This window comes from Tauraco erythrolophus, chromosome 15, assembly GCF_009769465.1.
Source record: "Tauraco erythrolophus isolate bTauEry1 chromosome 15, bTauEry1.pri, whole genome shotgun sequence".
In the NCBI taxonomy this organism is placed as follows: domain Eukaryota; kingdom Metazoa; phylum Chordata; class Aves; order Musophagiformes; family Musophagidae; genus Tauraco; species Tauraco erythrolophus.
Window position 1 is genome coordinate 21876615 of NC_141479.1, and position 20456 is coordinate 21897070.

The window sequence follows — 20456 nt, forward strand, 5'->3', positions numbered from 1 at the left end:
AACCCCGCGCCCTTTTCCCACGCCCCCCCACTGCCCCCCGCCCCACGGCGTGTCCCCAGGCTGTCCCCCCCCGTGCCCGCCGGCTGCGCCCCGCCGCCACCCCGCACACGGACCGCGGGAAAACGCGCGTTCCCACGCTCCCCGCTCCCGAGACATATTTCGCGCGGCGGTCCCGCGCGGGCGCAAGGCAGGACGCAGGCGCTGCGCAGTGCGCCTGCGCGCAGGAGGTGGGGGGGGGGGGGTGTGGCGCCCCCGTCGCGCTGCCCGCCGACGCGCAGGCGCAGTGAGGCGGGGCGGGACGGCGCAGGCGCGGGGAGGGGGCCAGGCGCGCGCAGGCGCAGTGCGGCGCGGGGCTCCATGTCGCGGCGGGCCCTGCGGCGGCTGCGGGGCGAGCAGCGGGGCCAGGAGGAGCCGGGCCTGGGCGAGCTGGGCCTGGAGCCGGGTCGGGGGGCGCCGCCGTCGCCAGCCGCTGCCAGGAGGGGATGCCGCGGGCCGGCCCGCGCCGGCGTCAGCAACCGCTTCGAGCTGGTGAGGGGGAGCGACTGCCCGGGGAGAGGTGGGGGGTTCGGGGGGCGATTATTGCCTGGAGGGAGTGACTGAGGGCTGGCGGTGACTGTGAGGGGGTCGCCTGGGGGCAGCGGGTGAGGGGGGTCGGGGGGTGGCTGAAGGGAACGGGGGGGAGGGTGGCAGCGAGAGGGGTGGTAGTAACCCGGGGGGTGGGGACTGAGTGGGGGTGACCGGGGTGGGAGTGATTTGGGATGAGTGACCGGGGTGGGACTCAGAGCTGTGGGTGACTGGGAAGGTCTGGGGGGATGTGAGCTGAGAGTAGGGAAGGGAGGGAGCTGGAGTGAGGTGGGGGCTGTAGGTGGGGCTTGAGAGACAGCAACTGGGGCTGAACTGGGAGGGAGTTGGAGAGAGGGCTGGGTGGTCTGTGTGTGGCTGTTGTCAGAGCTGGGCCTGAGTATCAGGGTGGTCAAACAGTGGATGAAACCGGTTTTAGGAATGTTCCCGGCACCTTCCCAGCCCCACAAGATCCTGCTGCTGGAGTTTGGGGGTCAGGTGGGCCCTCATGGCACAGATGGGTCTTTGGGGTGACGGAGCCTGGACCTTCCCCTCTGAGCACCTTGCACCCAGCAGCTCTCTCTTCTTCCCCGAGGCTTGGCTGTGCGAGCATAGGCAAGGCTGGTTTTGAAAGCTCTTCCCAAGGAAGAGCAGGATCCAGACAGGGCTGTGCTTTTCTGGGCTTGCTGTGCTGTGCAATGGATGTGTCACTGTGGCCCTGTGCTCCCCTCCGGCGAGTCGGTGGGTACAGGGCTGTTCAGGCGCCCGCCGGGGTGACACGCTTTAAATGAGGGGTCGTCCCTGTTGGTCTACTGGAGAAGCCAGTCGAGTAGGTGAGCGACGTTTTTCTCTTCCGTTTGCAGATGGGAGTGGAACAGAGCAGATCCCTGGGGAATTCTGTCCCCTGGGTGCAGGAGAGCGCTGGGTGCAGCCCCGCGCCGTCTGTCTCTGCAGCTTGTCCGTCTGTTTGCGCAGATCACCGCGGAGGAGTCAGAGGATGAGCCGCTGTCCGGAGAGGAGCGAGCGGACGGCCGGCTCAGTGAGCGGGATGCAGCAGAAGGGAACAATGAAGGGGCTGTGACTGAAGAGACTGAAGGCGATAGGCAGAGAGAGGAGGAGGAGGAGGCGGCAGAACAACTGGACCAAACGGTAACTAAACCAGGGGCATCTAGTGATAATGGCAGTCGCCGTGTGAGGGGCAGAGAGAAGGTTTCTTATCTCCCTGTCTCTGTGGGCACCGAGGAGCTTTGTGGGTGCCAGACAAGTGTGTTTCTTTTTCCATAGAATGGTTTGGGTTGGAAGGGACCTCAAAGATCATCTAGTTCCAACCCCTCTGCCATGGGCAGGGACACTCTCCACTACACCAGGTTGCTCAAAGCCTCATCCAACCTGGCCTTGAACACTTCCAGGGATGGGGCATCCACAACTTCTCTGGGCAACCTGTGCCAGTGCCTCACCACCCTCAGAGTGAACAATTTCTTTCTCAGATCCCATCGAAATCTCCCCTCTTTCAGTTTAAAGCCGTTTCCCCTTGTCCTGTCACTACACATCCTTGTGAAAAGTCCCTCTCTAGCTTTCTCCTTGTGCCTGGTTTTTATCAGAGCCTGAGGCTGTGAGCCTCAGGGGAGGGACACAGGCAGGGAGCTTAAACCCAGGTGCTTGGGGCTCCAGATCTGGAGAAGAACAAGCAGTTTGGTGGTGAGGGTCGAGTTTGTGCCTAAAACCCAGGGAGATTTCGCAGCCGCAGAGGGCAGCTTCCTGAGGGAGATCTCGTGCTGCGTCCTCGGGAGCGCGGAGGTCAGGCAAAGCGTGCGGGAAGGGAAGCGCCCTGGGATTCCAAAAAGGAGACTGGTGCTCTGCTCCTTTGGCTGCACAATTCCTTCAGCTCCGCGCCGTGCGTGGGGCTGGGCTGTTCTGTAAACGCTCAGTGGAGCGTTTGTTTTTGGGTGGATCACGTGAAGACTCCGAGCAATGTAAACTAAACATGGAACTTACTCTTTTCTGGGGAGTTTTGTTGTTGTTTTATGTTAAGATTCTCTCCTGCGGTCTGTGTCAGCTCAGAAGTGGCTCCTCACAGAAAGGGGCACTTTAATTAACAGTCTGGCATTGCAGACCTAGCCCGTGTCTGACTGGGGACGGGGGTGGCAGGGAGTGAAGGGGGGGTCGGCCCCTTGGCCTCACCTGTTAGGGCTCAGCATGTGCCCGTGGGTTTTGGGTGCCAGGAGCAAAGACTGCGCCATCCAGCTGTGCTGGTGGCCTCAGCCAGCCCACGGGTTTGGGAATGCTTTGGCTGTGCAGTGTGGGCTCTGCTCGGTGGGTCCAGCGGGCCATGACCCACGGAATTTGCCACGTAAGCACCGCAGAGCACACCCGCTGCTTCTCTCAGCTTCCCGGGTAGACATGGGGGAGCCCTCGGCAGGCATCTCCTTGCCAGATGGGGTCTGCGCCTTCCTCTGGTTCTGAAATCAGCTCAGGAGCTGTGGGATTGTTCTGGTGACGCTATTACTCATTGCATTACCTGCATGGATCCTGGAAATGTGCTTTCCAGCTCCATACGCCTTGGGGAAGAGCCGGCGTGGATGGCGGCGTGCCTGTCGCATCAGGGAACGCCACACGGCGTTGTGAGCTGGAGTAGCTGCGTCGGCAGCAAGAGGAGCCCATGTCACGCGGTGCTGTCGGGCAGCTGTTGGTTTCTGTGGAAATCAGAGTGACTGATGAAACTGTTGTGCTCACTAGAAAGACAGAAACAAAGTTTATTCCAGGGAGTAAGGGAGGCCCGAGACATTTCTTCCACACCTGGTGTATCTAAACTGCTTCCTGCCTGATTCAGCTCTGAAGTCCCCAACGTCAGAAGGACATGGAGCTGCTGGAGTGGGTCCAGAGGAGGCCACGGAGATGATCCAAGGGCTGGAGCACCTCTGCTATGGAGACAGGCTGAGAGAATTGGAGCTGTTCAGCCTGGAGAAGAGGAGGCTCCGGGGTGATCTTATTGCAGCCTGCCAGTACCTAAAGGGGCTACAGGAAAGCTGGAGAGGGACTTTGGACAAGGGTGTGTGGTGACAGGACACGGGGCAATGGCTTTAAACTGAAAGAGGGGAGATTTAGATTAGATAGAAGGAAGAAATTCTTCCCTCTGAGGGTGGTGAGGCACTGGCACAGGTTGCCCAGAGAAGCTGTGGCTGCCCCATCCGTGGAAGTGTTCAAGGCCAGGTTGGATGAGGCTTTGGGCAACCTGGTGTAGTGGAGGGTGTCCCTGCTCATGGCAGGGGGGTTGGAACTGGATGATCTTTGAGGTCCTTTCCAACCCAAACCGTTCTGTGATTCTGTTTCATAGTCTCAGATGTTGATTTGAAAGTCAGCTGAAGTTTAACCCTTGCGTTGGTAAACCTTCGATGCTCTCCTCCATTTTCTCCTTGTGTTTTGATTTCCACTCGCTGACAAACGTGAAAGGGTGAATCTTAGTTTCATTTAAGGGTCTTCCTGCCATGCTGATCCCTGTGGGAAATGCTCTTCTCCCCTGTGGAGCTTTCATCCCTGCCATCCGTGGGCATGCTCTGACAGCTGTTCCGTTTCTCTTTGCAGCCTACGTTGAGTAACAAGCCACGAAAGAAAAAAAAGAAAAGGAAAACCAAGAAAACTTCAGCAGGGGAGGCTCTGGTATGTCCACATCTGCTCTGAGAGTTAGTGCCTCTGCTAATTTCTGTGCTGGGGTTGACAAAGTGGCCACCCTGAGGTGGCTGCAGAAAAGATTTGGGGGCAAAAATGCTCATTTTTGCGTTGTGCTGATGTAAAATGATGAAATGGCAACAGCAGCTTTTGACTGCGTCCTTCAAAACATGCTGCCAAGTGCTCTTCCTGTGAGACCTGCTCTGTCCCCTCGGCGATGGAGCAAGGGGGTGGTGATTCTCCCTGAGCTCTCTATCCCTAAGGAAGGGTGCTCGGAGGGAGAACTTTCTCCAGTGTCTGTGGTCGTTGTGGATAAAACTGTAAGAGATGAATGTGTGTGCTTGAACGTGCTTTATCTACTTGAGCTAGGCTAGGAGGCTAAATGGATTACAGTCATCGATGGTTTAAATTCAGCAGGAAAAAAGATCCAGAGGTATCTAGTTGGGGGTTTTGTGAGGTTTAAGAGTCTTAAATATTCGCTCGGGGGAGATCCTTGGCTAAACATGCTGAGCCACAGTATGCTGGAGTGCTGAGTGGGCGAGCTGTGGCTCTGGTGTGGGTGCCCAGCTGGCCACCTCCTCCCCAGGAGTTCAGCTGGGCGAGCTTAGAGCAAGTTAGTGGGGCAGAGAACCCGATCCAAGAGCCCCTTTCCTCTTCCAGCCTGAGAATAACAAGCAATAGGGTGGCATCTGCCAGCTGCAGGCTCTAGGGAGACTGCCTGGTTCTGGGGATGAAGTCTCATTTGCTAACCAGAGATAATGCTACCTTTGTTCCAGCACTTAAATGCAAAGCACGTTACGAGCTTTTTATAGCCACTCCACGCGGAGTGGATACATATTTAGCTGGAAGAGGCAAGCTCGCAGCACCGTTTGGGTGTTGTGAATGGAATTCCGCCTTCCACCCACTCACATCATAAGGAGGATGGGAAACGGCCGCGTAAGAAATGCGTCACTGGCTATTTGGGGGAAAACCAGAGGAAGATCAGAATAATAAGTGTTATACAACTGCTGAACATGCGGGTTCTTGGAAGACAGGGAAAGGGAGAGCGCAGTACGTTAGGGCCGAAATCATGCGAGTGTTTGATACCTTACGACAGGGGTCACAGCAGTAACTCGGTGTTTCTGTGGAAAGTAGGCAGTAAAGGCCGATTATTTAAATATTTATCATTAAAATCAGCCCCCCAGCATTTAGTGGTGTCATAGGGGTTGTGGTATGAATAAACCAGCCAAAGCACAGCAAAGCTGGGTGGGAAGGAGCAGACCAGAGACCAGGCACACATGGGCTTGTGAGCTTTGTGCTGGGCTGGAAAGGACTCCTGTGGCCAGCCCTTGCCCATGTTGGATGTATCCTGCTGGCATGTTCGGACTTGGGGTGGTGTGAGGAGCAGCTTCACACTATTGTGATACCTTGAGCCAGTACTTTCAGGGGCAGTTGGACAGGGAAGGCAGGCTGTGGATGGGGTTCCTGAGGGAATAAAGGGTGCTGGGTGCAGAGCAGGAGGCCTCAGTAAGACACAGGACGTGTGCATCCGAGGTGGGTGATGGGGTGGCAGCAGGGTGAGTAGCAAGAGTTGCACCAGCATCGCATGGAGATCGGGATGTGGACAAGGCGCAATGGCTTTAAACTGAAAGAGGGGAGATTTCGATTAGATCTAAGGAAGAAATTTTTCACTCTGAGGGTGGTGAGGCACTGGACCAGGTTGTCCAGAGAAGTTGTGGCTGCCCCATCCCTGGAAGTGTTCAAGGTCAGTTTGAATGGGGTTTTGGGCAACCTGGTGTAGTGGAAGGTGTCTCTGCCCATGGCAGGGGGGTTGGAACTGGATGATCTTTGAGATCCCTCCCAACCCAAACCATTCTGTGATTCCATGATTCTATGAGCCGAAGGACCCGGAGGCAGCTGGGTGTGATCCCTGCTGGGTGACCTGCATGCCACAGTGACTCGTTCTGTAATAACTGCCTTGTGTTTGCATGTGCCTGTCTTAAGGAAGACAATGACCTGGAAGACATTGACAGCCTGCTGGAGAAGATTGAGGATACCAATGGGCTATCACAGCAAACCCAGAGCGGAATCATCGCTGACAGCAGGCCGCTGCTCTATGTAGAGCACAGGTAGTGCTTGCTTTCCTTCAGGATTTTGGCCTTGGTCGTGACGGGGGTATCTGTTCCCCTGAGGAAGGGAGTTGGGAGCCTCCCAGTGTGACCTGGCCATGAATTCAGGATCCTGTTTGAAAGGGGTTGTGGTGGTGTTTGTGCACAGCCCCGTTTCTAGCCGGTGCTCTTAGAGCTGCGTTGGGCTTTGAGCGGTGAGTGATGTTCTCTGCGGTCACGCCTGGTTTTGAGTGGACGTTTGGAACAGATTAACCTCCAGAGGTGCCTTCCAGCCTAAAACACTCCGTGACTCTGCAGGAGCATCTTTGCAGAGCTGCTGAGAACTCTGATGCAGAAAGTTTGCAATCAAACTCGCCTGGCCAGGTGACCGGCTGCATTCAGACGGGTGCCGCAAGCAGCAGGTCCCAGTACGACATGTGCAGTCCTCCCAGGGGGGCTGGGCAGTGCCAGGAGCTAATTTCACCAGGAAAGCTGGTTGGACTTGTCTGACCTTCCCCACATGTCACCGTCAACTAAGTGGACTAAGTGCCAAGCGTGTCCGAGAGCTGAAGAACGAATCAGACTCGGACTTGAGAGCTGTAACATCTGGGCCTGTATCGCACTGGGAAACCTGGTGGGAATGGGCTGGGTGGTGGGTCCAGCGTGTTTCAGAGCCCTGGGCTGGTGCAGGCGCTGGTGTTGTTGGGAGGAAACATTTAAACTTGTAGCCAGGACAACTTACTGGTCCAGGTTTTGAAACCTCCAGTCACGCTGCATCCAAACGGAGCCTGAGCCGATGGGCACTCGACACTGGCACAGCCTGTGCAGGGACACCTCGGGCAGAACGTTTGTTTGCCTGGAGGTGGTTTTAAACCTCAGTGACATCTCTGGTCAAGTAAACGTTATTCAGAAACCTTTGAGAGCTGGGTAATCTCCGAGTGGGTGAGGGCTGGCAGTGCTGAATCTCAGTCTTCCCACTCCCTCTCTTCAAGCCCTGCTCACTGGGTGGCAGAGAAACCCCTCTGGAATACACCTCCCTTCTCTGGGCCAAACGTTAGATCAAGAGAACTCTAGGTGTTGTCATGCTTTGATACAAGATTTTTTTATTAAAAAAATGTATTTCAATCCTTGCCAGGCTCCGTGCAGCGATTACAGTGCGTGCCCCGAAGGGCAGCAGCAGTCTCGTGTTTTCCAGGCACGCGTACCCCGAGCGTGCACTCCCCAGCAGCTGCTGGCCCAGGAGTGGCCCGGGCTGAGGCCCCAGCTCCCCTGGAGAGGGCAGCAGAAGTATTCCACAGCTCAGCGCCCTGTGGGAGCAGAACACGAAAGAATTATGTGTCTGATTGAACAGGGCCTGCGATGCCTCTTGTTCTGACCACGTGTAGTCTCCTTTCGGTGTGTTGGGTCAGAACAGTGAGGTGTATGGGACAGTTCAAGGTCCAGAGCACATGGCGTTGGTGGAGAGGACCGGGTGTGAGACTTTTGGCTATGTTTAACTGACAGTAGCTTTTTTTTTTTCTTGTTTCAACCTTCTCAGAAACTTAAATCCAGAGAACGAGTTGAAGAGATACTTTGGGGCTCGCGCTGTTCTTGGTGATCAGAGGTTAGTGCAGAATTTACTATTAAACCCTTTCAAGATCAGAGTTGGTGTGTCTGTCCTTCCCTTGGTGCGGCTTACCGAGCCCCCGGTGCCACACCTGGGCAGGGAACCCAGGGCACCTCGATGTGTGCAGGGGTCTTACTCATTTAGTAGTCACTTTTTGGGACAAGAGTATTTTTTACGGTGTGTGAGGCAGGGAGCAAGACTCCTCCAGGCTTTTGCTAGCGTTTGCTTTTTCTTCTGCTGATTTCCCCTCTTGTTTACTGTCAAATGCTCTTCTAAAGTCCTTTCACTGAAATTCATATAGACGCCCAGATTTTTTTTTTTTTCTTTCTCCAGCATTTGTCACTTGTTTCTTTTCCAAAGTCTCTGATGTCTTACACAGTGGACTCTGAATACTTTCTGGAGGGTCTCACACACTTGCTTTCAGGGGCCCAGGGAACCTACTGCTGCTTGGGTGCAAGGTCTCTATGCAGTTATCCATTGCACCGGGGTCAGTGTTAGCCAGAAATCCCTGCTTTCATGAGCTGGTTGAAAAACGTGCCCATAAGAAGGCTGTAAGTTCAGAGCAGCAATGGGGGAAGCAGAAGCCTTCTCTGAGCGAGTCCGTGGAAGAATATTTAGTGCCTAAGGAAGAAGCAATCCCTTACTGAGGAGACCTGACTTCCTTAGAGTGTCCTTGATTTCCAAATTCCTCCTGCCCTGAACCAATAAATTGGTTGCATTTGTGAGTACAGCTTAAACTAAATCAGTCGACATTTAAAGGCACTGCTGGGGAGAGATGAGTCAGAGGGATGTGGGGCTCTCTTAATTGGACCTGGGAAGCTGTTTGAAGCAAAGAGGCAGCTGAGAACTTGGCAGGAATAAAAACAGGGGAGATGAGCTATTGAAGTGGAAATGCTGGAAGCACTGGCTGGCCCAAAGAGGGATGGTTGAAGTAAGGCAGAGCCTGAGCGGAGGTATGTTGTGTCTTGAAGGCAAACCGGTTAAAGCTCCGGGCAAAAGCTCTGTGTGGCAGGACTGCAGCTGGGGAAGAAGTTTGATCCCTTTTTCCCAGAATCATCCTCTTTCTGGCTGGTTTCAGCCCTCCTCGTTCTGTTAGGGCGGAGAAACTGTGACCTCTCATGTTTATTTCCTCAGGCCAAGGCAGAGGCAGCGCCAGTACGTCCGCAGCACGTGGCTGACAGCTCCGAAGAACACCTGGCCGCGCTACAGCAAAACAGGTGAGGCTTTCGATGCCACCTCCTGAAGCACCACGCTAGCTGCTGGGGCACGTCGGTCCCGTGCCCGTGTTGGCACAGGTGACTGCTCCTGCCAGCCTGGCTTTCCTAGAGCCTCTGCGCACAGAAACCAGAGCTGCTTTCCTCACCTGCCAGGCCCAGACTTCACGCTGGCTGATGCAGAAAGGGACCTGCTTATCAGCTGATGGAAATACCTTCTTTCTCAACAGGGAGAACTTGATCATGTTGTATTTTAGCATCTGAGCTTTTTTATTTTCCTCCCCCTTATTGGAGGTAGCAGGTGGTGTGTGCTTCCCTTCTTACAGCAGTCTTGCTGGATGATGAGATGTATCCATGGGGAGATCAAGCTGCCTGGGCTTCTCGGGTGGGTTTTGGACTTTGACACACGACAGGGGGAAAAGGAAGGAAATTCTCTGGGAGTTTCTGAGAACACGACTGGCTTTGGACCCAGTGGTGTGAATGAGCTTTCTGTGTTACAAGAAAGCAGAAGAGCTGCTCTTGCCGCTTGTGCTCGCCGGCTGGCAGCAGCAGTGGTACCCACGTGCCCCATGCACCCTCTAGGTATTACCATGCAGCTGGTGGACACCAGGAGGGGAGTGCAGTACTTCACGTTCGAGCACCATCGCGAGTACCAGCATGTGCAGTTCAAGTTCCTGGATGCTGTAGAGTCCATGGACCCCAACAACATCGTGGTATGTTGTGAAATTGGGTTGCCCGTGCTGTTACCTCCTGCGTTCCTGCTCCTGGCCCTGACAGGGGAGGTGGGCTGATGCATCCCAGTGCTTGTTTTTTGCAAATCTCATTTTGGGCAATAGAGCTCGGGTACCCCCTCTGTGTGGGGTGAGGCAGCGTTGCTTGCTGAGCTCTGCTTTCGCCTTATGAATAAGATAAGTGACCATCTTGGTGCAAATGAGGTCCAGCGGCTGGCGGCCGAGCCTCGGTGGCTCTGCCCGAGAGCATGCCAGTAGCCATCTGGAAGAGGAGCCTGTAGGAACTGCCCAGTTGGCTGAAAGGGGAGGAATAAAGCTCCCTTGTCTCAGCTCTTCAGCTGGGAAAGGAAAAATATTGTATGAACCCATCTTTAAACGGGAAGCTAAACTAACAGCTGTTCTATTTATAAGCTCTTGCATGGATGAAAAATGTGTCTCTTGGTATTTCAGCAAAACAGTCTTTGTGTAAAGTTCTTTGTGCGTGTCCAAGCTCATTAAACTGTGTGGTAACATTTATAGTTTGCAGCGATAAGCAGCAGCACAACTGCCTTGCGCCCTGCTGAACGATAACTGAGGTATTTTTGCTCTGGAAGCCCTGGCCACATGAGCTCGGGTGCGTGCCCTGGAGAAGTTCCTTAAAGAGGCCATTGTCTGCTGAGTAAAGTTGACTTCTTTCCGCTTTCCCACCCTCTGCTCACGGCCGCTGCTCTCTCCAGTCTCCAGCCCGCCAGTTCAGCCGGCTGACTGGTCCGAGGGGTCCATGTTAACCGGTGTGAGGTTGTTCCTGTGCAGCAGCGATGGAGCTGAGAGCCAGTGTCCTAAGGACAGCCCAGACCCAGTCCCTGTGCGGAGCTTTTCCGTGGCACCTTTTAGTCTTTCAGGCTCTGTCCCTGTTGCGTGGGTCTGGCTGTGTTTGAAGATATCCCCACAGCTTCCACCTTTCAGTTTTCTGTGAAGGTAAAATCTAACAGGGCTTTGCCGATGCCAGGGGTACTTCAAACCTCCAGCCGATTTATCTGACAGCCACGGTTTCACGTAGCCAGAGCCCAGATCTGCCTTGCTGCTGTGGTTTCAGCATGCAAAAGAGGATTTTTGGGGCTCCTGCTCAGTGTTTTTCTGCTCTTGCCAGTGAGAGAAAAGGGTTTTGCTGGTGAAGTTCTCAGTGCGTGTGTTGCAGTGACCCTAGGTGCTCCATCTCTCCCAAGAGGGAGGACTAGAAAGGAACTTAAGAGCAACCAAGGAAGGGCTGAAATGTCAGGCAAGTGGCACCGAGGCAAAGGCCCTGGGCTGGCACAGCCTAGAACATAAAGGCTTTGTACAGTAGGTGGTCACACTGGCCACCACCCTGCAGATGTACGACTTTTGAAGCCATATTTTTCAGTTTGGGGGGGAAAAAAATCCCAAAAACTAAACCGAGGAGATTCAAGGTAGCTTCAGTATTTTCATATTGGAACTGAGTTTTATCTATTTGGAAAAAGTAGTCCAGATATAATATCATTAATGAATGCAGAGTGTTCCAAGGTGTGGTTAAACTTACACTTCTATTCAGAAGCCTGGAAAAAATAATTTAATCCATTTCCATTCAGGAGCTGGATCCTGGAGTAGTAAGAGATGTACGAAAATGGCCTCTTAGTACCCAGAGGAAGCAAAAGTCTGATCAATTAAGTGCTCAGAATTCGTAAGGGATAGAGAATAAAACAAAACTGTAATTATGCCTGTTGCCTGCATCTCGAGTATTGCGTGCAGTTCTGGGCCCTTACCTTCAAAAGGATATGGTGGAGCTGGGAGAGCTTTGGAGGAGGACAGCAAAGATGATCAGACGCCTGGCATGGCCTCTGTGCTGGAAAAGCTGGGTCTGCTGGGAGTGAGCTGCCTGGGGGAAGCTGCGATTGAGGGCTTGGATCCTGCGTGGGGTGGGGAGAGATCTCCCTGCCATCCCTTCCAGCACAGGGATGAAGCTGGCAGGTTGGGATGAAAGGAAGTTCTTAAGCAGTGGCTTTCTGTATGGCAGAGCTGGGGTGCTGGAGAAGTACCTGGGTCAGTAAGTGAACAAATTCAGGGGAGGAGACGCTGTTGATATAAATGGCATCTTGACAGTGGAGGTCCTGGAACCCCTAGAAGTTGGCAGCTTAGAGCGTGCTGGGAGTCATCACGTTTGCCCAGCTTCGTGCCCGCTTTCCCAGGCATCTACTTCTGGAGACAGGGCAAGGTGGCCCTCTGCTCTGACCCAGGGGGCTGTTCCTAGGTTCTTTTATTCCTTAGTTTTAGCCTTTCACGCGAGGCGTGTCCCCAGCGTTGTACTGCAGTCCTGAGCATTGGCTCTCTGGTGGTGCAGGACAAGATGTCTTCACCTTCAGACCCAGGGGTGAGAACAGCCTCTCTGTCAGGCCCGGTGTCCGGGTGTTGGTCTCCCTGCCACGCTTACGGAGCCTGCCCCGTAGGCAGAGTGCGTGAGAAACCTGTGTAATCCTGTGAAACCTTCGTGTGACGAAACTCATGCTCTTCTGTAGCTCCTGCTTCAGATGAACCCGTACCACGTGGACTCCCTTCTGCAGCTCAGCGACGTGTGCCGGATGCAGGAGGATCAGGAGATGGCCCGCGATCTCATAGGTAAGAGCTGAGGTGAGGAGGTGAGGAGGTGATGTCCTGGAGTGAACTGGTAATCAAAGGCTTCTGGTCCAGTTCTGGTTTGGTTTGAACAGAGAAGCAGCAAACCAGAAGGGTTGGTGTGGTTGTGTCTGTGACTCTGGGCCGTGAGCGCCTGGCCTTACGTGATCCTGCAGACCAGCAGCTTTTGCTGGAGGCTTTTAAATGGAGCTGGATGTGCTCCTCTGGGGCAAAGCACATCGGCGTTCGCCTTCAAAATGAACAAAATGGTTGTCTGGACATGGAGGGGTCTGACCTGCAGGATGTCCCCTGCAGGAGGAAGGTCTGACTTAGTAGCTACCAGGTCCTGCAGTGCGAGGGGCTGCAGAGGAAGCCTACCCACTCGGTGGAGAGCCCGCCCGACCTTCCGGGCCGGCCCACCTTGCCTTCCTCCGACCAGCACGCTGCAGGTCAGCACGGCGGGCTCTGCTCCTCGGGGCAGGAGGTGTCCTGGAGGATGGCTGCCCCTCGGGCTGCTCCCATGTGTTCTGTGGTGTTTGGTAACCAGGGCATGTGCTCTCCAGCATGATAGGAGGGGCCAGAGGTGAAGTGAGGACATGATCTTTGGCTTCCGAGCGTGAAGATGGTTGTGGCAGAGGCAGCTGCTCCAGCCTCATTCCCAGATCTCCAAGAGAGTTACTTTTCACAACTGGAGCACGATCTAGTGCCCGCAGGAAGGAGCAGAGCTCACTTGCCTGAGTATCTGCTGTGACCATGTCCTCTGAAGTAGCTTTGCGCCTCGCTAGGCTGTGAACAAGCGTATCTCAGGGGTGCCAGAGCTCTAAATTATCAGTGTTTTCTGGGCTAAATCAACGGCCGTTTGGTGAGCAGCGGGGCCCGTGGCGTGGCGTGCCGGGGCGGTGGCGTGCCCTGACACTGTCCTCGCTGTCTGCAGAGCGGGCGCTGTACAGCCTGGAGTGCGCCTTCCACCCCGTCTTCAGCCTCACCAGTGGGACCTGCAGGCTGGACTACCGGCGGCCGGAGAACAGGTAGGTGGCACGGCTGCCCGCACCACGTCTGCCAGGGAGCCGGCGCCATGTGCCCTGGCCCACTTTGGACACAGAGACCCAGATTCATGACGTCCGCTGCATCTTCCCGCTGGCGAGCAGCGGCAGGGGGACCTTGAACGTCCCTTTTTGTCAGAGCAAGCTGTGCCCTGAAGGGCAGTGCCCCTCAGCCTGGCACCAGCAGGGCTCCTGAGATGGGTGCCGGGGTACAGGCAGCTCTTGCACTGAGGTTTCTTTGCAAAGCATCCTCTTCCCCGAGCGTTTTCTTACTGGTGCAATAACTGTTCCTCCCCATGACATCCTTCTCATGCAATTAGTACCCCTTAGCCCAAAACAGCATTTATTTTTGTCACAGAAGCCCTGGCTGCACATTTACGGCTGCGTTCGGTCGCTGGTGTGCTGCCTGCCCGGCCTTCATCCCCAGCACTCCATCCCCCAGCTCCCGGCCCAGCTCTTTATGTAATGACAGCTCTGCAGCTGCAGGGAAAGGTGACTTTATTCTGGGAATTTTCCAGTCAGCTGACCCGAGTCACCCTCCCAGACTGCTGTACCTGGAGGTTGCTCAGATTTCCAGTACCCGCTGGCTGACGGGCTCTGCACTGGCTGTGACCTGAACGCTGCCATCTGTGTCTCACCCAGTTTGAGTGTCAGTCCTCCCCCCGTACACGTCGTGCACGCTCCGTATCGCCGTCCCCACGCAGCTGGGCGGGCTGGGACAGGGCAGGAGGCAGACTTGGGCATTTACTTGTTTTCTCTCGTCTGGAGTTGTCAGCCCGTCCGCTACAGCGCGAGGCTGCAGGGCCCCGGGGAGCGGGGACAGAGCAGGCCATGGCTTTGCTGTCCCCATGCTTGCACAGAGAAATTAAAAAGAGGGATGGGGTGGTGGAGGGTCTGTGGCACTCCGTACTGCACCGGGCTGGATTCCCTGGCCCCCCTGGCTGCACCGTGGTGCTGATGCTCGGGGTGAGGAGCTGGGGCTGACTGTGGGTCCCTGTTCTTGAGCTGCACAAGGTGCTTCTCTGCAAATCTGGCTTCTAAAACTTGCTCCCGTTCCCCACGCAGGGCTTTCTTCCTGGCTCTCTTCAAACACCTGATGTTCCTGGAGAAGAGAGGCTGCCCCCGGACAGCGCTGGAGTTCTGCAAGCTGATTCTGAGGTAGGTGCCCCCACCGAGGGCTGCACCCCCTTCCGTGCGGGATGGGGCAGGGCATCGCAGGCTTTGGGGACCACACTTAAATGCACCAAGCCTCACCCGGGCAGGACAAAAACCCCGAGGTGTACTGCTCCCAGGCTCAGTGAGGGCTCATGTCCACTCCTTACAGATGCAGTGTCACAAGTTAGTTTTGGCCATGTGCTGTTGTCTGCATGCTGCTTTGGAGAGGGGTGATTGTTAGAAGGAGGCTTCGACAGACAGGAGGCTGCTGAGCTGTGGGCCTGGCTGGTCCGCAGAGCCCAGAGTGTCTGCAGAGCAGATGTGAACAGTGGCTTCAGCCTGCTCGGTGTGCGGCCGTTGATCCTCCTCCTGGGTGGTGCTGGGGGGGCCATCGCCCCTCTGCAGGGACACAGGCTGGGCAGGGCGTTGCACCATCATCCTGGCCACGCACGAGCAATCGTGTTCCCGTTATCCCCGCTTGCTGAGTCACGGAAGCTCTCTGGATGCTAGTGGGAAAATCTGGTTTGACCTAGAAATGAGGACAGCTGCTTCAGCTTTTGTGACACTGGTTTTTGTTTCCTCCCCTTGTGCTCGCCTCCCTCTGAAGCCTTGATCCGGAGAACGACCCACTGTGTGTGCTGCTGCTGATTGATTTTCTGGCCCTCCGAGCTAGAGAATACACCTTCCTGACCCGCATGTTCCAGGAGTGGGAGGTGAGTTGGCAACAGGCTGCCCTGGTGAGAGGGGCAGAGAGGGGAGAGCTGGTTCCTGGGGCTCTCCCCACCTGGACTGGGCTGAAGAGGGTGGCTGGGCTGCAGAGAATGAGGTTTTCCAAACAAGCTCGGCCCTTTGAGGGCTGTCTCGTGGCCAGGCTGGCATCCCAAAATCATCAGAATGACCCATCAAGGCCGGGGCGTTTGTTCTTGTCATCCTGGTACCCTGCAAACAATTGTCCAGACTCAAAGTTGCTTACTCAGTTGTGGGGGCACCAAGCCAGCGGTTAGAAAGTAACAGTCCGGCGAGCAAAACTGCGCAGCCCAGCCACATCGAGATCGTTCTGCATAGCATCATTTCCCGGTAACTCTGTCTCTCTGATCCTGCAGAGTCACCGGAATTTGTCCCAGCTGCCCAATTTTGCCTTCTCGGTGCCGCTGGCCTATTTCTTCCTGAGCCAGCAGGAGGAGGGCTCGGAGCTGGAACTAAGCCAGGCCCGGGAGAGAGCCGCCCGGCTCATCCAGCTCGCGCTGATCATGTTCCCAAGCGGTAAGTCCGTCCCCACCGGTAAGTCCGTCCCTGCAGGCTTTGTCACTGTCTCCATCCGTGAGAGCGCAGGCTGGATTCCAGGCAGTCAAATGCAGAGGCAGCAGTTTGCCTGTGGCTTGCAAATGGTGTTCGCCTCTGTCCGTGGGAGATGGGAGCCCTGGCTCAGGGGGTGACGCCGGCGGGCAGACTGGCAGCGGCTGCTGTACGAGTCCGAGCGTCTGGTGTGCCAGCGGTGGGATTCACTTCCCAGCCCGCACCGTGGCAGAGCTGGCGAGAGAGCGGTGGAGCCAGGCAGGGCCCCCGCAGCCGTGAGTGCTCCATGCGTTAGGAAGGGATCAGCGCTGTTCCCGCTGCCGTGCACCCTCCTCGGAGCAGCTGATGTCCCTCCGTTAGAGCTGGTCACAGCCGTGCGAGCAGGGGAGGGGTGAGAACCAGAGCCTTGGAGCAGGAAGGTGTTTCAGCCCAGGGTTGCCCAGACCAGAGACAGCAAGTCTCTCTTGGCTTTCCCTCCGAGGCGCTGCTCTGCTTTAGATGTGCTCTCCATGGGCGCCCAGCGCTCCAGTTCTCCGGTTTTCATCCAGTTGGTGCTGCTGTCCATGAAAGCAGATGCAAAGCCCCTGTGGGCCCAGAGGGGACACGGCGTGCCGGGAGGGTGTGTCTTTAGAGGCCGGAATAACCAGCTCTGGAACAGAGGTTTAGCTTGTGTTGGCTGAAACCGTCGTCTTTGGACGCTTGTCCTGGTGACTGAAATAAAGCCCTTGTTCCAGTTCAAAGCCAGCAGCGTTAAGTGCAGAAAATTGCACCTTGTTTCACTGGGGAAAAAAAAGTTCGTTGTTCTTTTTTGTTTACTCTGGATCCGTTTCCGTCATCCACGCAGAGATCAAAACACATCATAACCCCGGCAGCATCCTCCCGCCCTCCTCACGCGGGTCCTCGCTCAGTGCCCTGGGGGGGTGCTGGCCCCCTGGCACGGGGCTGTCTCTGCAGCCCTGGCAGTGGTCACTGGCCACTCCGTGGTGCTCCTGGCCGGGCTGTTGAAAGCGAACTGTCTGACTTTCTCCTGCAGTTCTCATGCCGTTGTTGGATCACTGCAGCGTGCAGCCCGACGCCAGGGTCGCGTCCCATTCCTTTTTCGGGCTGAATGCTCAGATAAGGTAAGCCCTGGAGATGCTCTCTGTAACGAGAAGGAATCGATTTTGCCGGTAGTGGGGCTTTTGCTTGCGCAGGCAGCTAATGGAGTTACAGAGCTGTGGAGGAGAATATTTGGTTTTCCTGAGTAGGCTGTTAGATGCTTTGATAATGGATTCCCATAATGGCCACCAGATAATGCTAATGGAGCCGCCTCACCTTGATGTGGATGGGTCAGAAGTTCATTCCGGAGCTTGTCTGTACATGTAGTTACGAGAGGACAACGTGCGCGTGCTCTCGGGGCAGGCTGTCTCCTACCAGTCTGGATTTCCCTGCCATGTGGTGCTCCTCAACACGCGAATGGCCTGCCCCCTCGGGTCAGGGCAGCCTTGACTTTCATCTCCTGGCTCCACTCATCCCCGAAATAGACGGAGGCAAAAAAACTGGTGGAGGTAGATGGGAATAGCAAAGCAGGGAGCCTGCGATTCCTCAATTTGTGTTCTCACGCCAAAGCACAGTGCAGAGACCAGCCCTTGCCAGCCCGCGCAGGGACCCGCAGGCGGGAAGGAGGAGAGTGCCCTGAATAACAACTGTCCCCCCTAGCCAGCCTCCCGCCTTGAACCAGCTGACGTCCCTCTACGTGGGAAGGACTCACTCCCTGTGGAAGGACCCGGCCGTCATGGCATGGCTGGAGACCAACGTCCACGAGGTGTTGCGCGTGGTGGATGCCCAGGACCCGCTGGTGCAGGAGTCTGAGCACAAGTGAGTGCGGCGGGCAGAGGTGAGCGGCTCTCATACCCCGCAGGGGCGCAGGAACGTGGGGATGGAGCGGGCCGGGGGGCTCTGCGGGCAAGAGGAGCTCTGTTCTGGGCAGCAGCGGCGCTGGCGATTGCTTGGAGCCCCACAACTGCCGATCGGATGGTGGCTGCTGGTGCCAGGGGTTACACCGTGGGGCCACGAAGGCAGAGGCTCTTCTGTGCTGTGCATGAGCGTGAATTAAGAGCTGTAGCTTTTGCTCGCTGGGGAGTGTGTGCCCTGGAAATCGCCCGGAGAGGGCGGAAGGGTTGCTGCTGGCTGGGAGGGGCAGGGATGGCTGCACAGGGCAGGTGGGTGCTTAGAAACACCTTCCAGCTCTGAGAAGCAGGAGGGAGAGGCGTTAGGTCTCTCTCAAACTAAACCAAAGTTAGTTTGCTCCGCTGACGTGCGGAGGAACGGGGCCGATGACAGATCTGTGGAGCGGCCCGGAGGTGCGCTCCGTGCCATCCTCTGTCCCCCTCTCTGCTTTAGGAGGAAGATGCGGTACCAGAGCGCACCCCGGAATATCTACCGGCACGTCATCCTCTCGGAGATGAAGGAGGCCACAGCAGCTCTGCCTCTGGTGAGGGGCCCTGATGGGGCACAGGCGTTGCCATTGCATGTGGCATGGCGGCCCTCGCGTCCCTGCCACGCATGCGGACGCTGGGCACGTCTTAAGCCCCAGCCACCAACAAGAGACATCCACCTGGCCTCAAAGTGTCCTCCCTGTACACGGCTTCCCGGGGCGGCACACGTGGGGGCAGTGGGCTGCTGCTGGTGCCCGCCTCTGCTGCACTCCCCGAGACGAAGGGCTGCCCAGCTGGTCCAGCTGTCTCCGTGCCCCAGTGTTTGCTGCTGCTGGCGACGCAGCCTTCACCCCTTCTTTCTTCTTCCCCCCTCCGCAGGAGGTGACCTCACAGCCCGTGATGGGGTTCGACCCCTTGCCTCCGTTGGACTCCATCGTTTCCTACACCAGACCAGAAAGGTACCTTCTCCACCCCTGGTTTCTGCAGCGGCACAGCCAGCGTGTTCCCGGCGCACCCTCAGCCCCGGGCTGGGTGCAGGTGGGCGCTCGGAGCCGACGTCCTCCATCTCGGAGGAGGAGCAGCCTGGCTTGCGGTGCTTGCCGACAGGCAGAGCGTACAGGCAGGACTGGTCCTGCCGCTTTTCCTTGCTGGTCACTGGCGGAGACGGCGGCTGTTCGCAGCCATGAAGGCGAAGGCTGCTGAAAAATTTCGGCTGTTTCTCAGCTGAGGTGGTTTGGGGTAAACAGGGGTTTGCCAGCCGTGGTGTGCACAGGTGAGCCCACACCTGTCTTGTGTGCTGTGCCAGCTCAGAGCAAACCTGGCAGAGCTTTTAATGACCACTGTGCCTGGAGGCTGCCCGGGCTCAGAAAGCCCCGAGAGCCCCCCGATACCCTGCTTTGGGGGCTGGCTTGGGAGGGGCTGCATGCTGGTCCGCACAGCGTGGATCTCTCCAGCGTCTCTGCGCTCTCAGCCCCAGCGAGAGGTCGAGTACGGAGCTGCTGCCTTAACCCTGGCGTGACTTGTGTCTTTCAGAACGAATCACCCATCCAACGAAAGCACTTTATCTCTCTTCTTCCGATCGCTGTTGCCAAATTTTAACTTGCAGGTATGTGCAGTCAGCCGCTGCGGAGCCCGCGTTCGCGGTCGGTACGGAGAAGTTGCCGCTGCAAAGGGAGTGGCTCTTTGGCATATGCAGTGGGGAAACGTCAGGTTGCAGAGCAGCCTGGTGCTTTTTGGCAAGCGGCATTGTCTCTCTCCCTGCCTGCTGCAGGCGGGCGGGCGGCTCCATGGCGGGCGGCTCCATGCCAGGCAGCTCTGCACCGGGCCCCTCCAGCTCTGCTCTCTTGCAGGGGGACGTGAGGCACGACGGGGATGAAGAGGCTGGAGCAGGGCAGGACCTTAACCAGGGGGTGAACAGGCTCATGGCAGCCATGCGGGACATGCTGGCGAACATCCAGTTCCAGGAACCCCCCCGAGACGACAATCCTGAAGGCGACGGGGACTGGGACTGAGCCAAGAGTCCGCGTGTGCCCCCTCAACACCCCCCTCAACCCTCTGTAATCCCCCCACCCCCCCCCAACTCGTGTCGCGCTCCAATAAAGTCACACAAACCCAAGACGTCTGCTCTTCCTGGCCGGGGTGGAGGGGAGGGGGCTGCCACCGCGGGCCCCTTTCGCGGCTCTCGGCGGGGGGCGAGGACCATCTGAACGTGGCAGTGCTAATCTACAGCAGCTGTCCCTCGGCCCCAAGTCAGCTTAGTCCCCTTCTGCCTCCTCCCAGCACGTGCCATCCCCTTCCCCTGCCTGCTCCCCTCCTCATTCCCACATTTAATGACCAGAGGGATTTTTTTTTTGTCCTTTTCTGCGGCTCCGGAGCCCGCCTGGCCTTTGTGCTTCCCCCACCCTGCTGCCTCCTTCCCTCCACACAACACCCCAAGCCCTGACTGATGCAGGACTCGAGTAGGGGGTCCCCTCCAGCACCATTTCTTGGACCAGGCGCTCCGTGAGCTGCTGGAGGCGTACGGAGAGCAGCTTTTCCTTGTTCTGCAGCCATTCGATTCCCCTCTCCTCATTC

At 56.6% G+C, this 20456-nt stretch overlaps 1 protein-coding gene across 1 annotated transcript; it reads left to right on the plus strand.

Annotated features, from left to right (window-relative positions):
• Positions 1 to 357: 357 nt before the first annotated feature.
• Positions 358 to 19942, plus strand: TCF25 (TCF25 ribosome quality control complex subunit). The gene is made up of 18 exons (XM_086621073.1): positions 358 to 528; positions 1537 to 1710; positions 4144 to 4218; positions 6211 to 6335; positions 7852 to 7917; positions 9055 to 9137; positions 9717 to 9847; positions 12376 to 12475; positions 13407 to 13500; positions 14581 to 14673; positions 15278 to 15383; positions 15774 to 15933; positions 17000 to 17087; positions 17665 to 17823; positions 18349 to 18439; positions 18762 to 18841; positions 19416 to 19488; positions 19733 to 19942. The coding sequence occupies exons 1-18, from the start codon at positions 358 to 360 to the stop codon at positions 19892 to 19894; spliced, it is 2031 nt and encodes a 676-aa protein (XP_086477199.1). The 3' UTR covers positions 19895 to 19942.
• The last annotated feature ends 514 nt before the right edge of the window (positions 19943 to 20456 follow it).

Bases quoted from the DNA above. Each gene is read 5' to 3' on its own strand.
- TCF25 (XM_086621073.1), top strand. From the start codon at position 358: ATGTCGCGGCGGGCCCTGCGGCGGCTGCGGGGCGAGCAGCGGGGCCAG. The intron at 1,711-4,143 runs GTAACTAAACCA...TTCTCTTTGCAG, and splicing joins CAGAACAACTGGACCAAACG to CCTACGTTGAGTAACAAGCC. The intron at 9,138-9,716 runs GTGAGGCTTTCG...TGCACCCTCTAG, and splicing joins GCCGCGCTACAGCAAAACAG to GTATTACCATGCAGCTGGTG.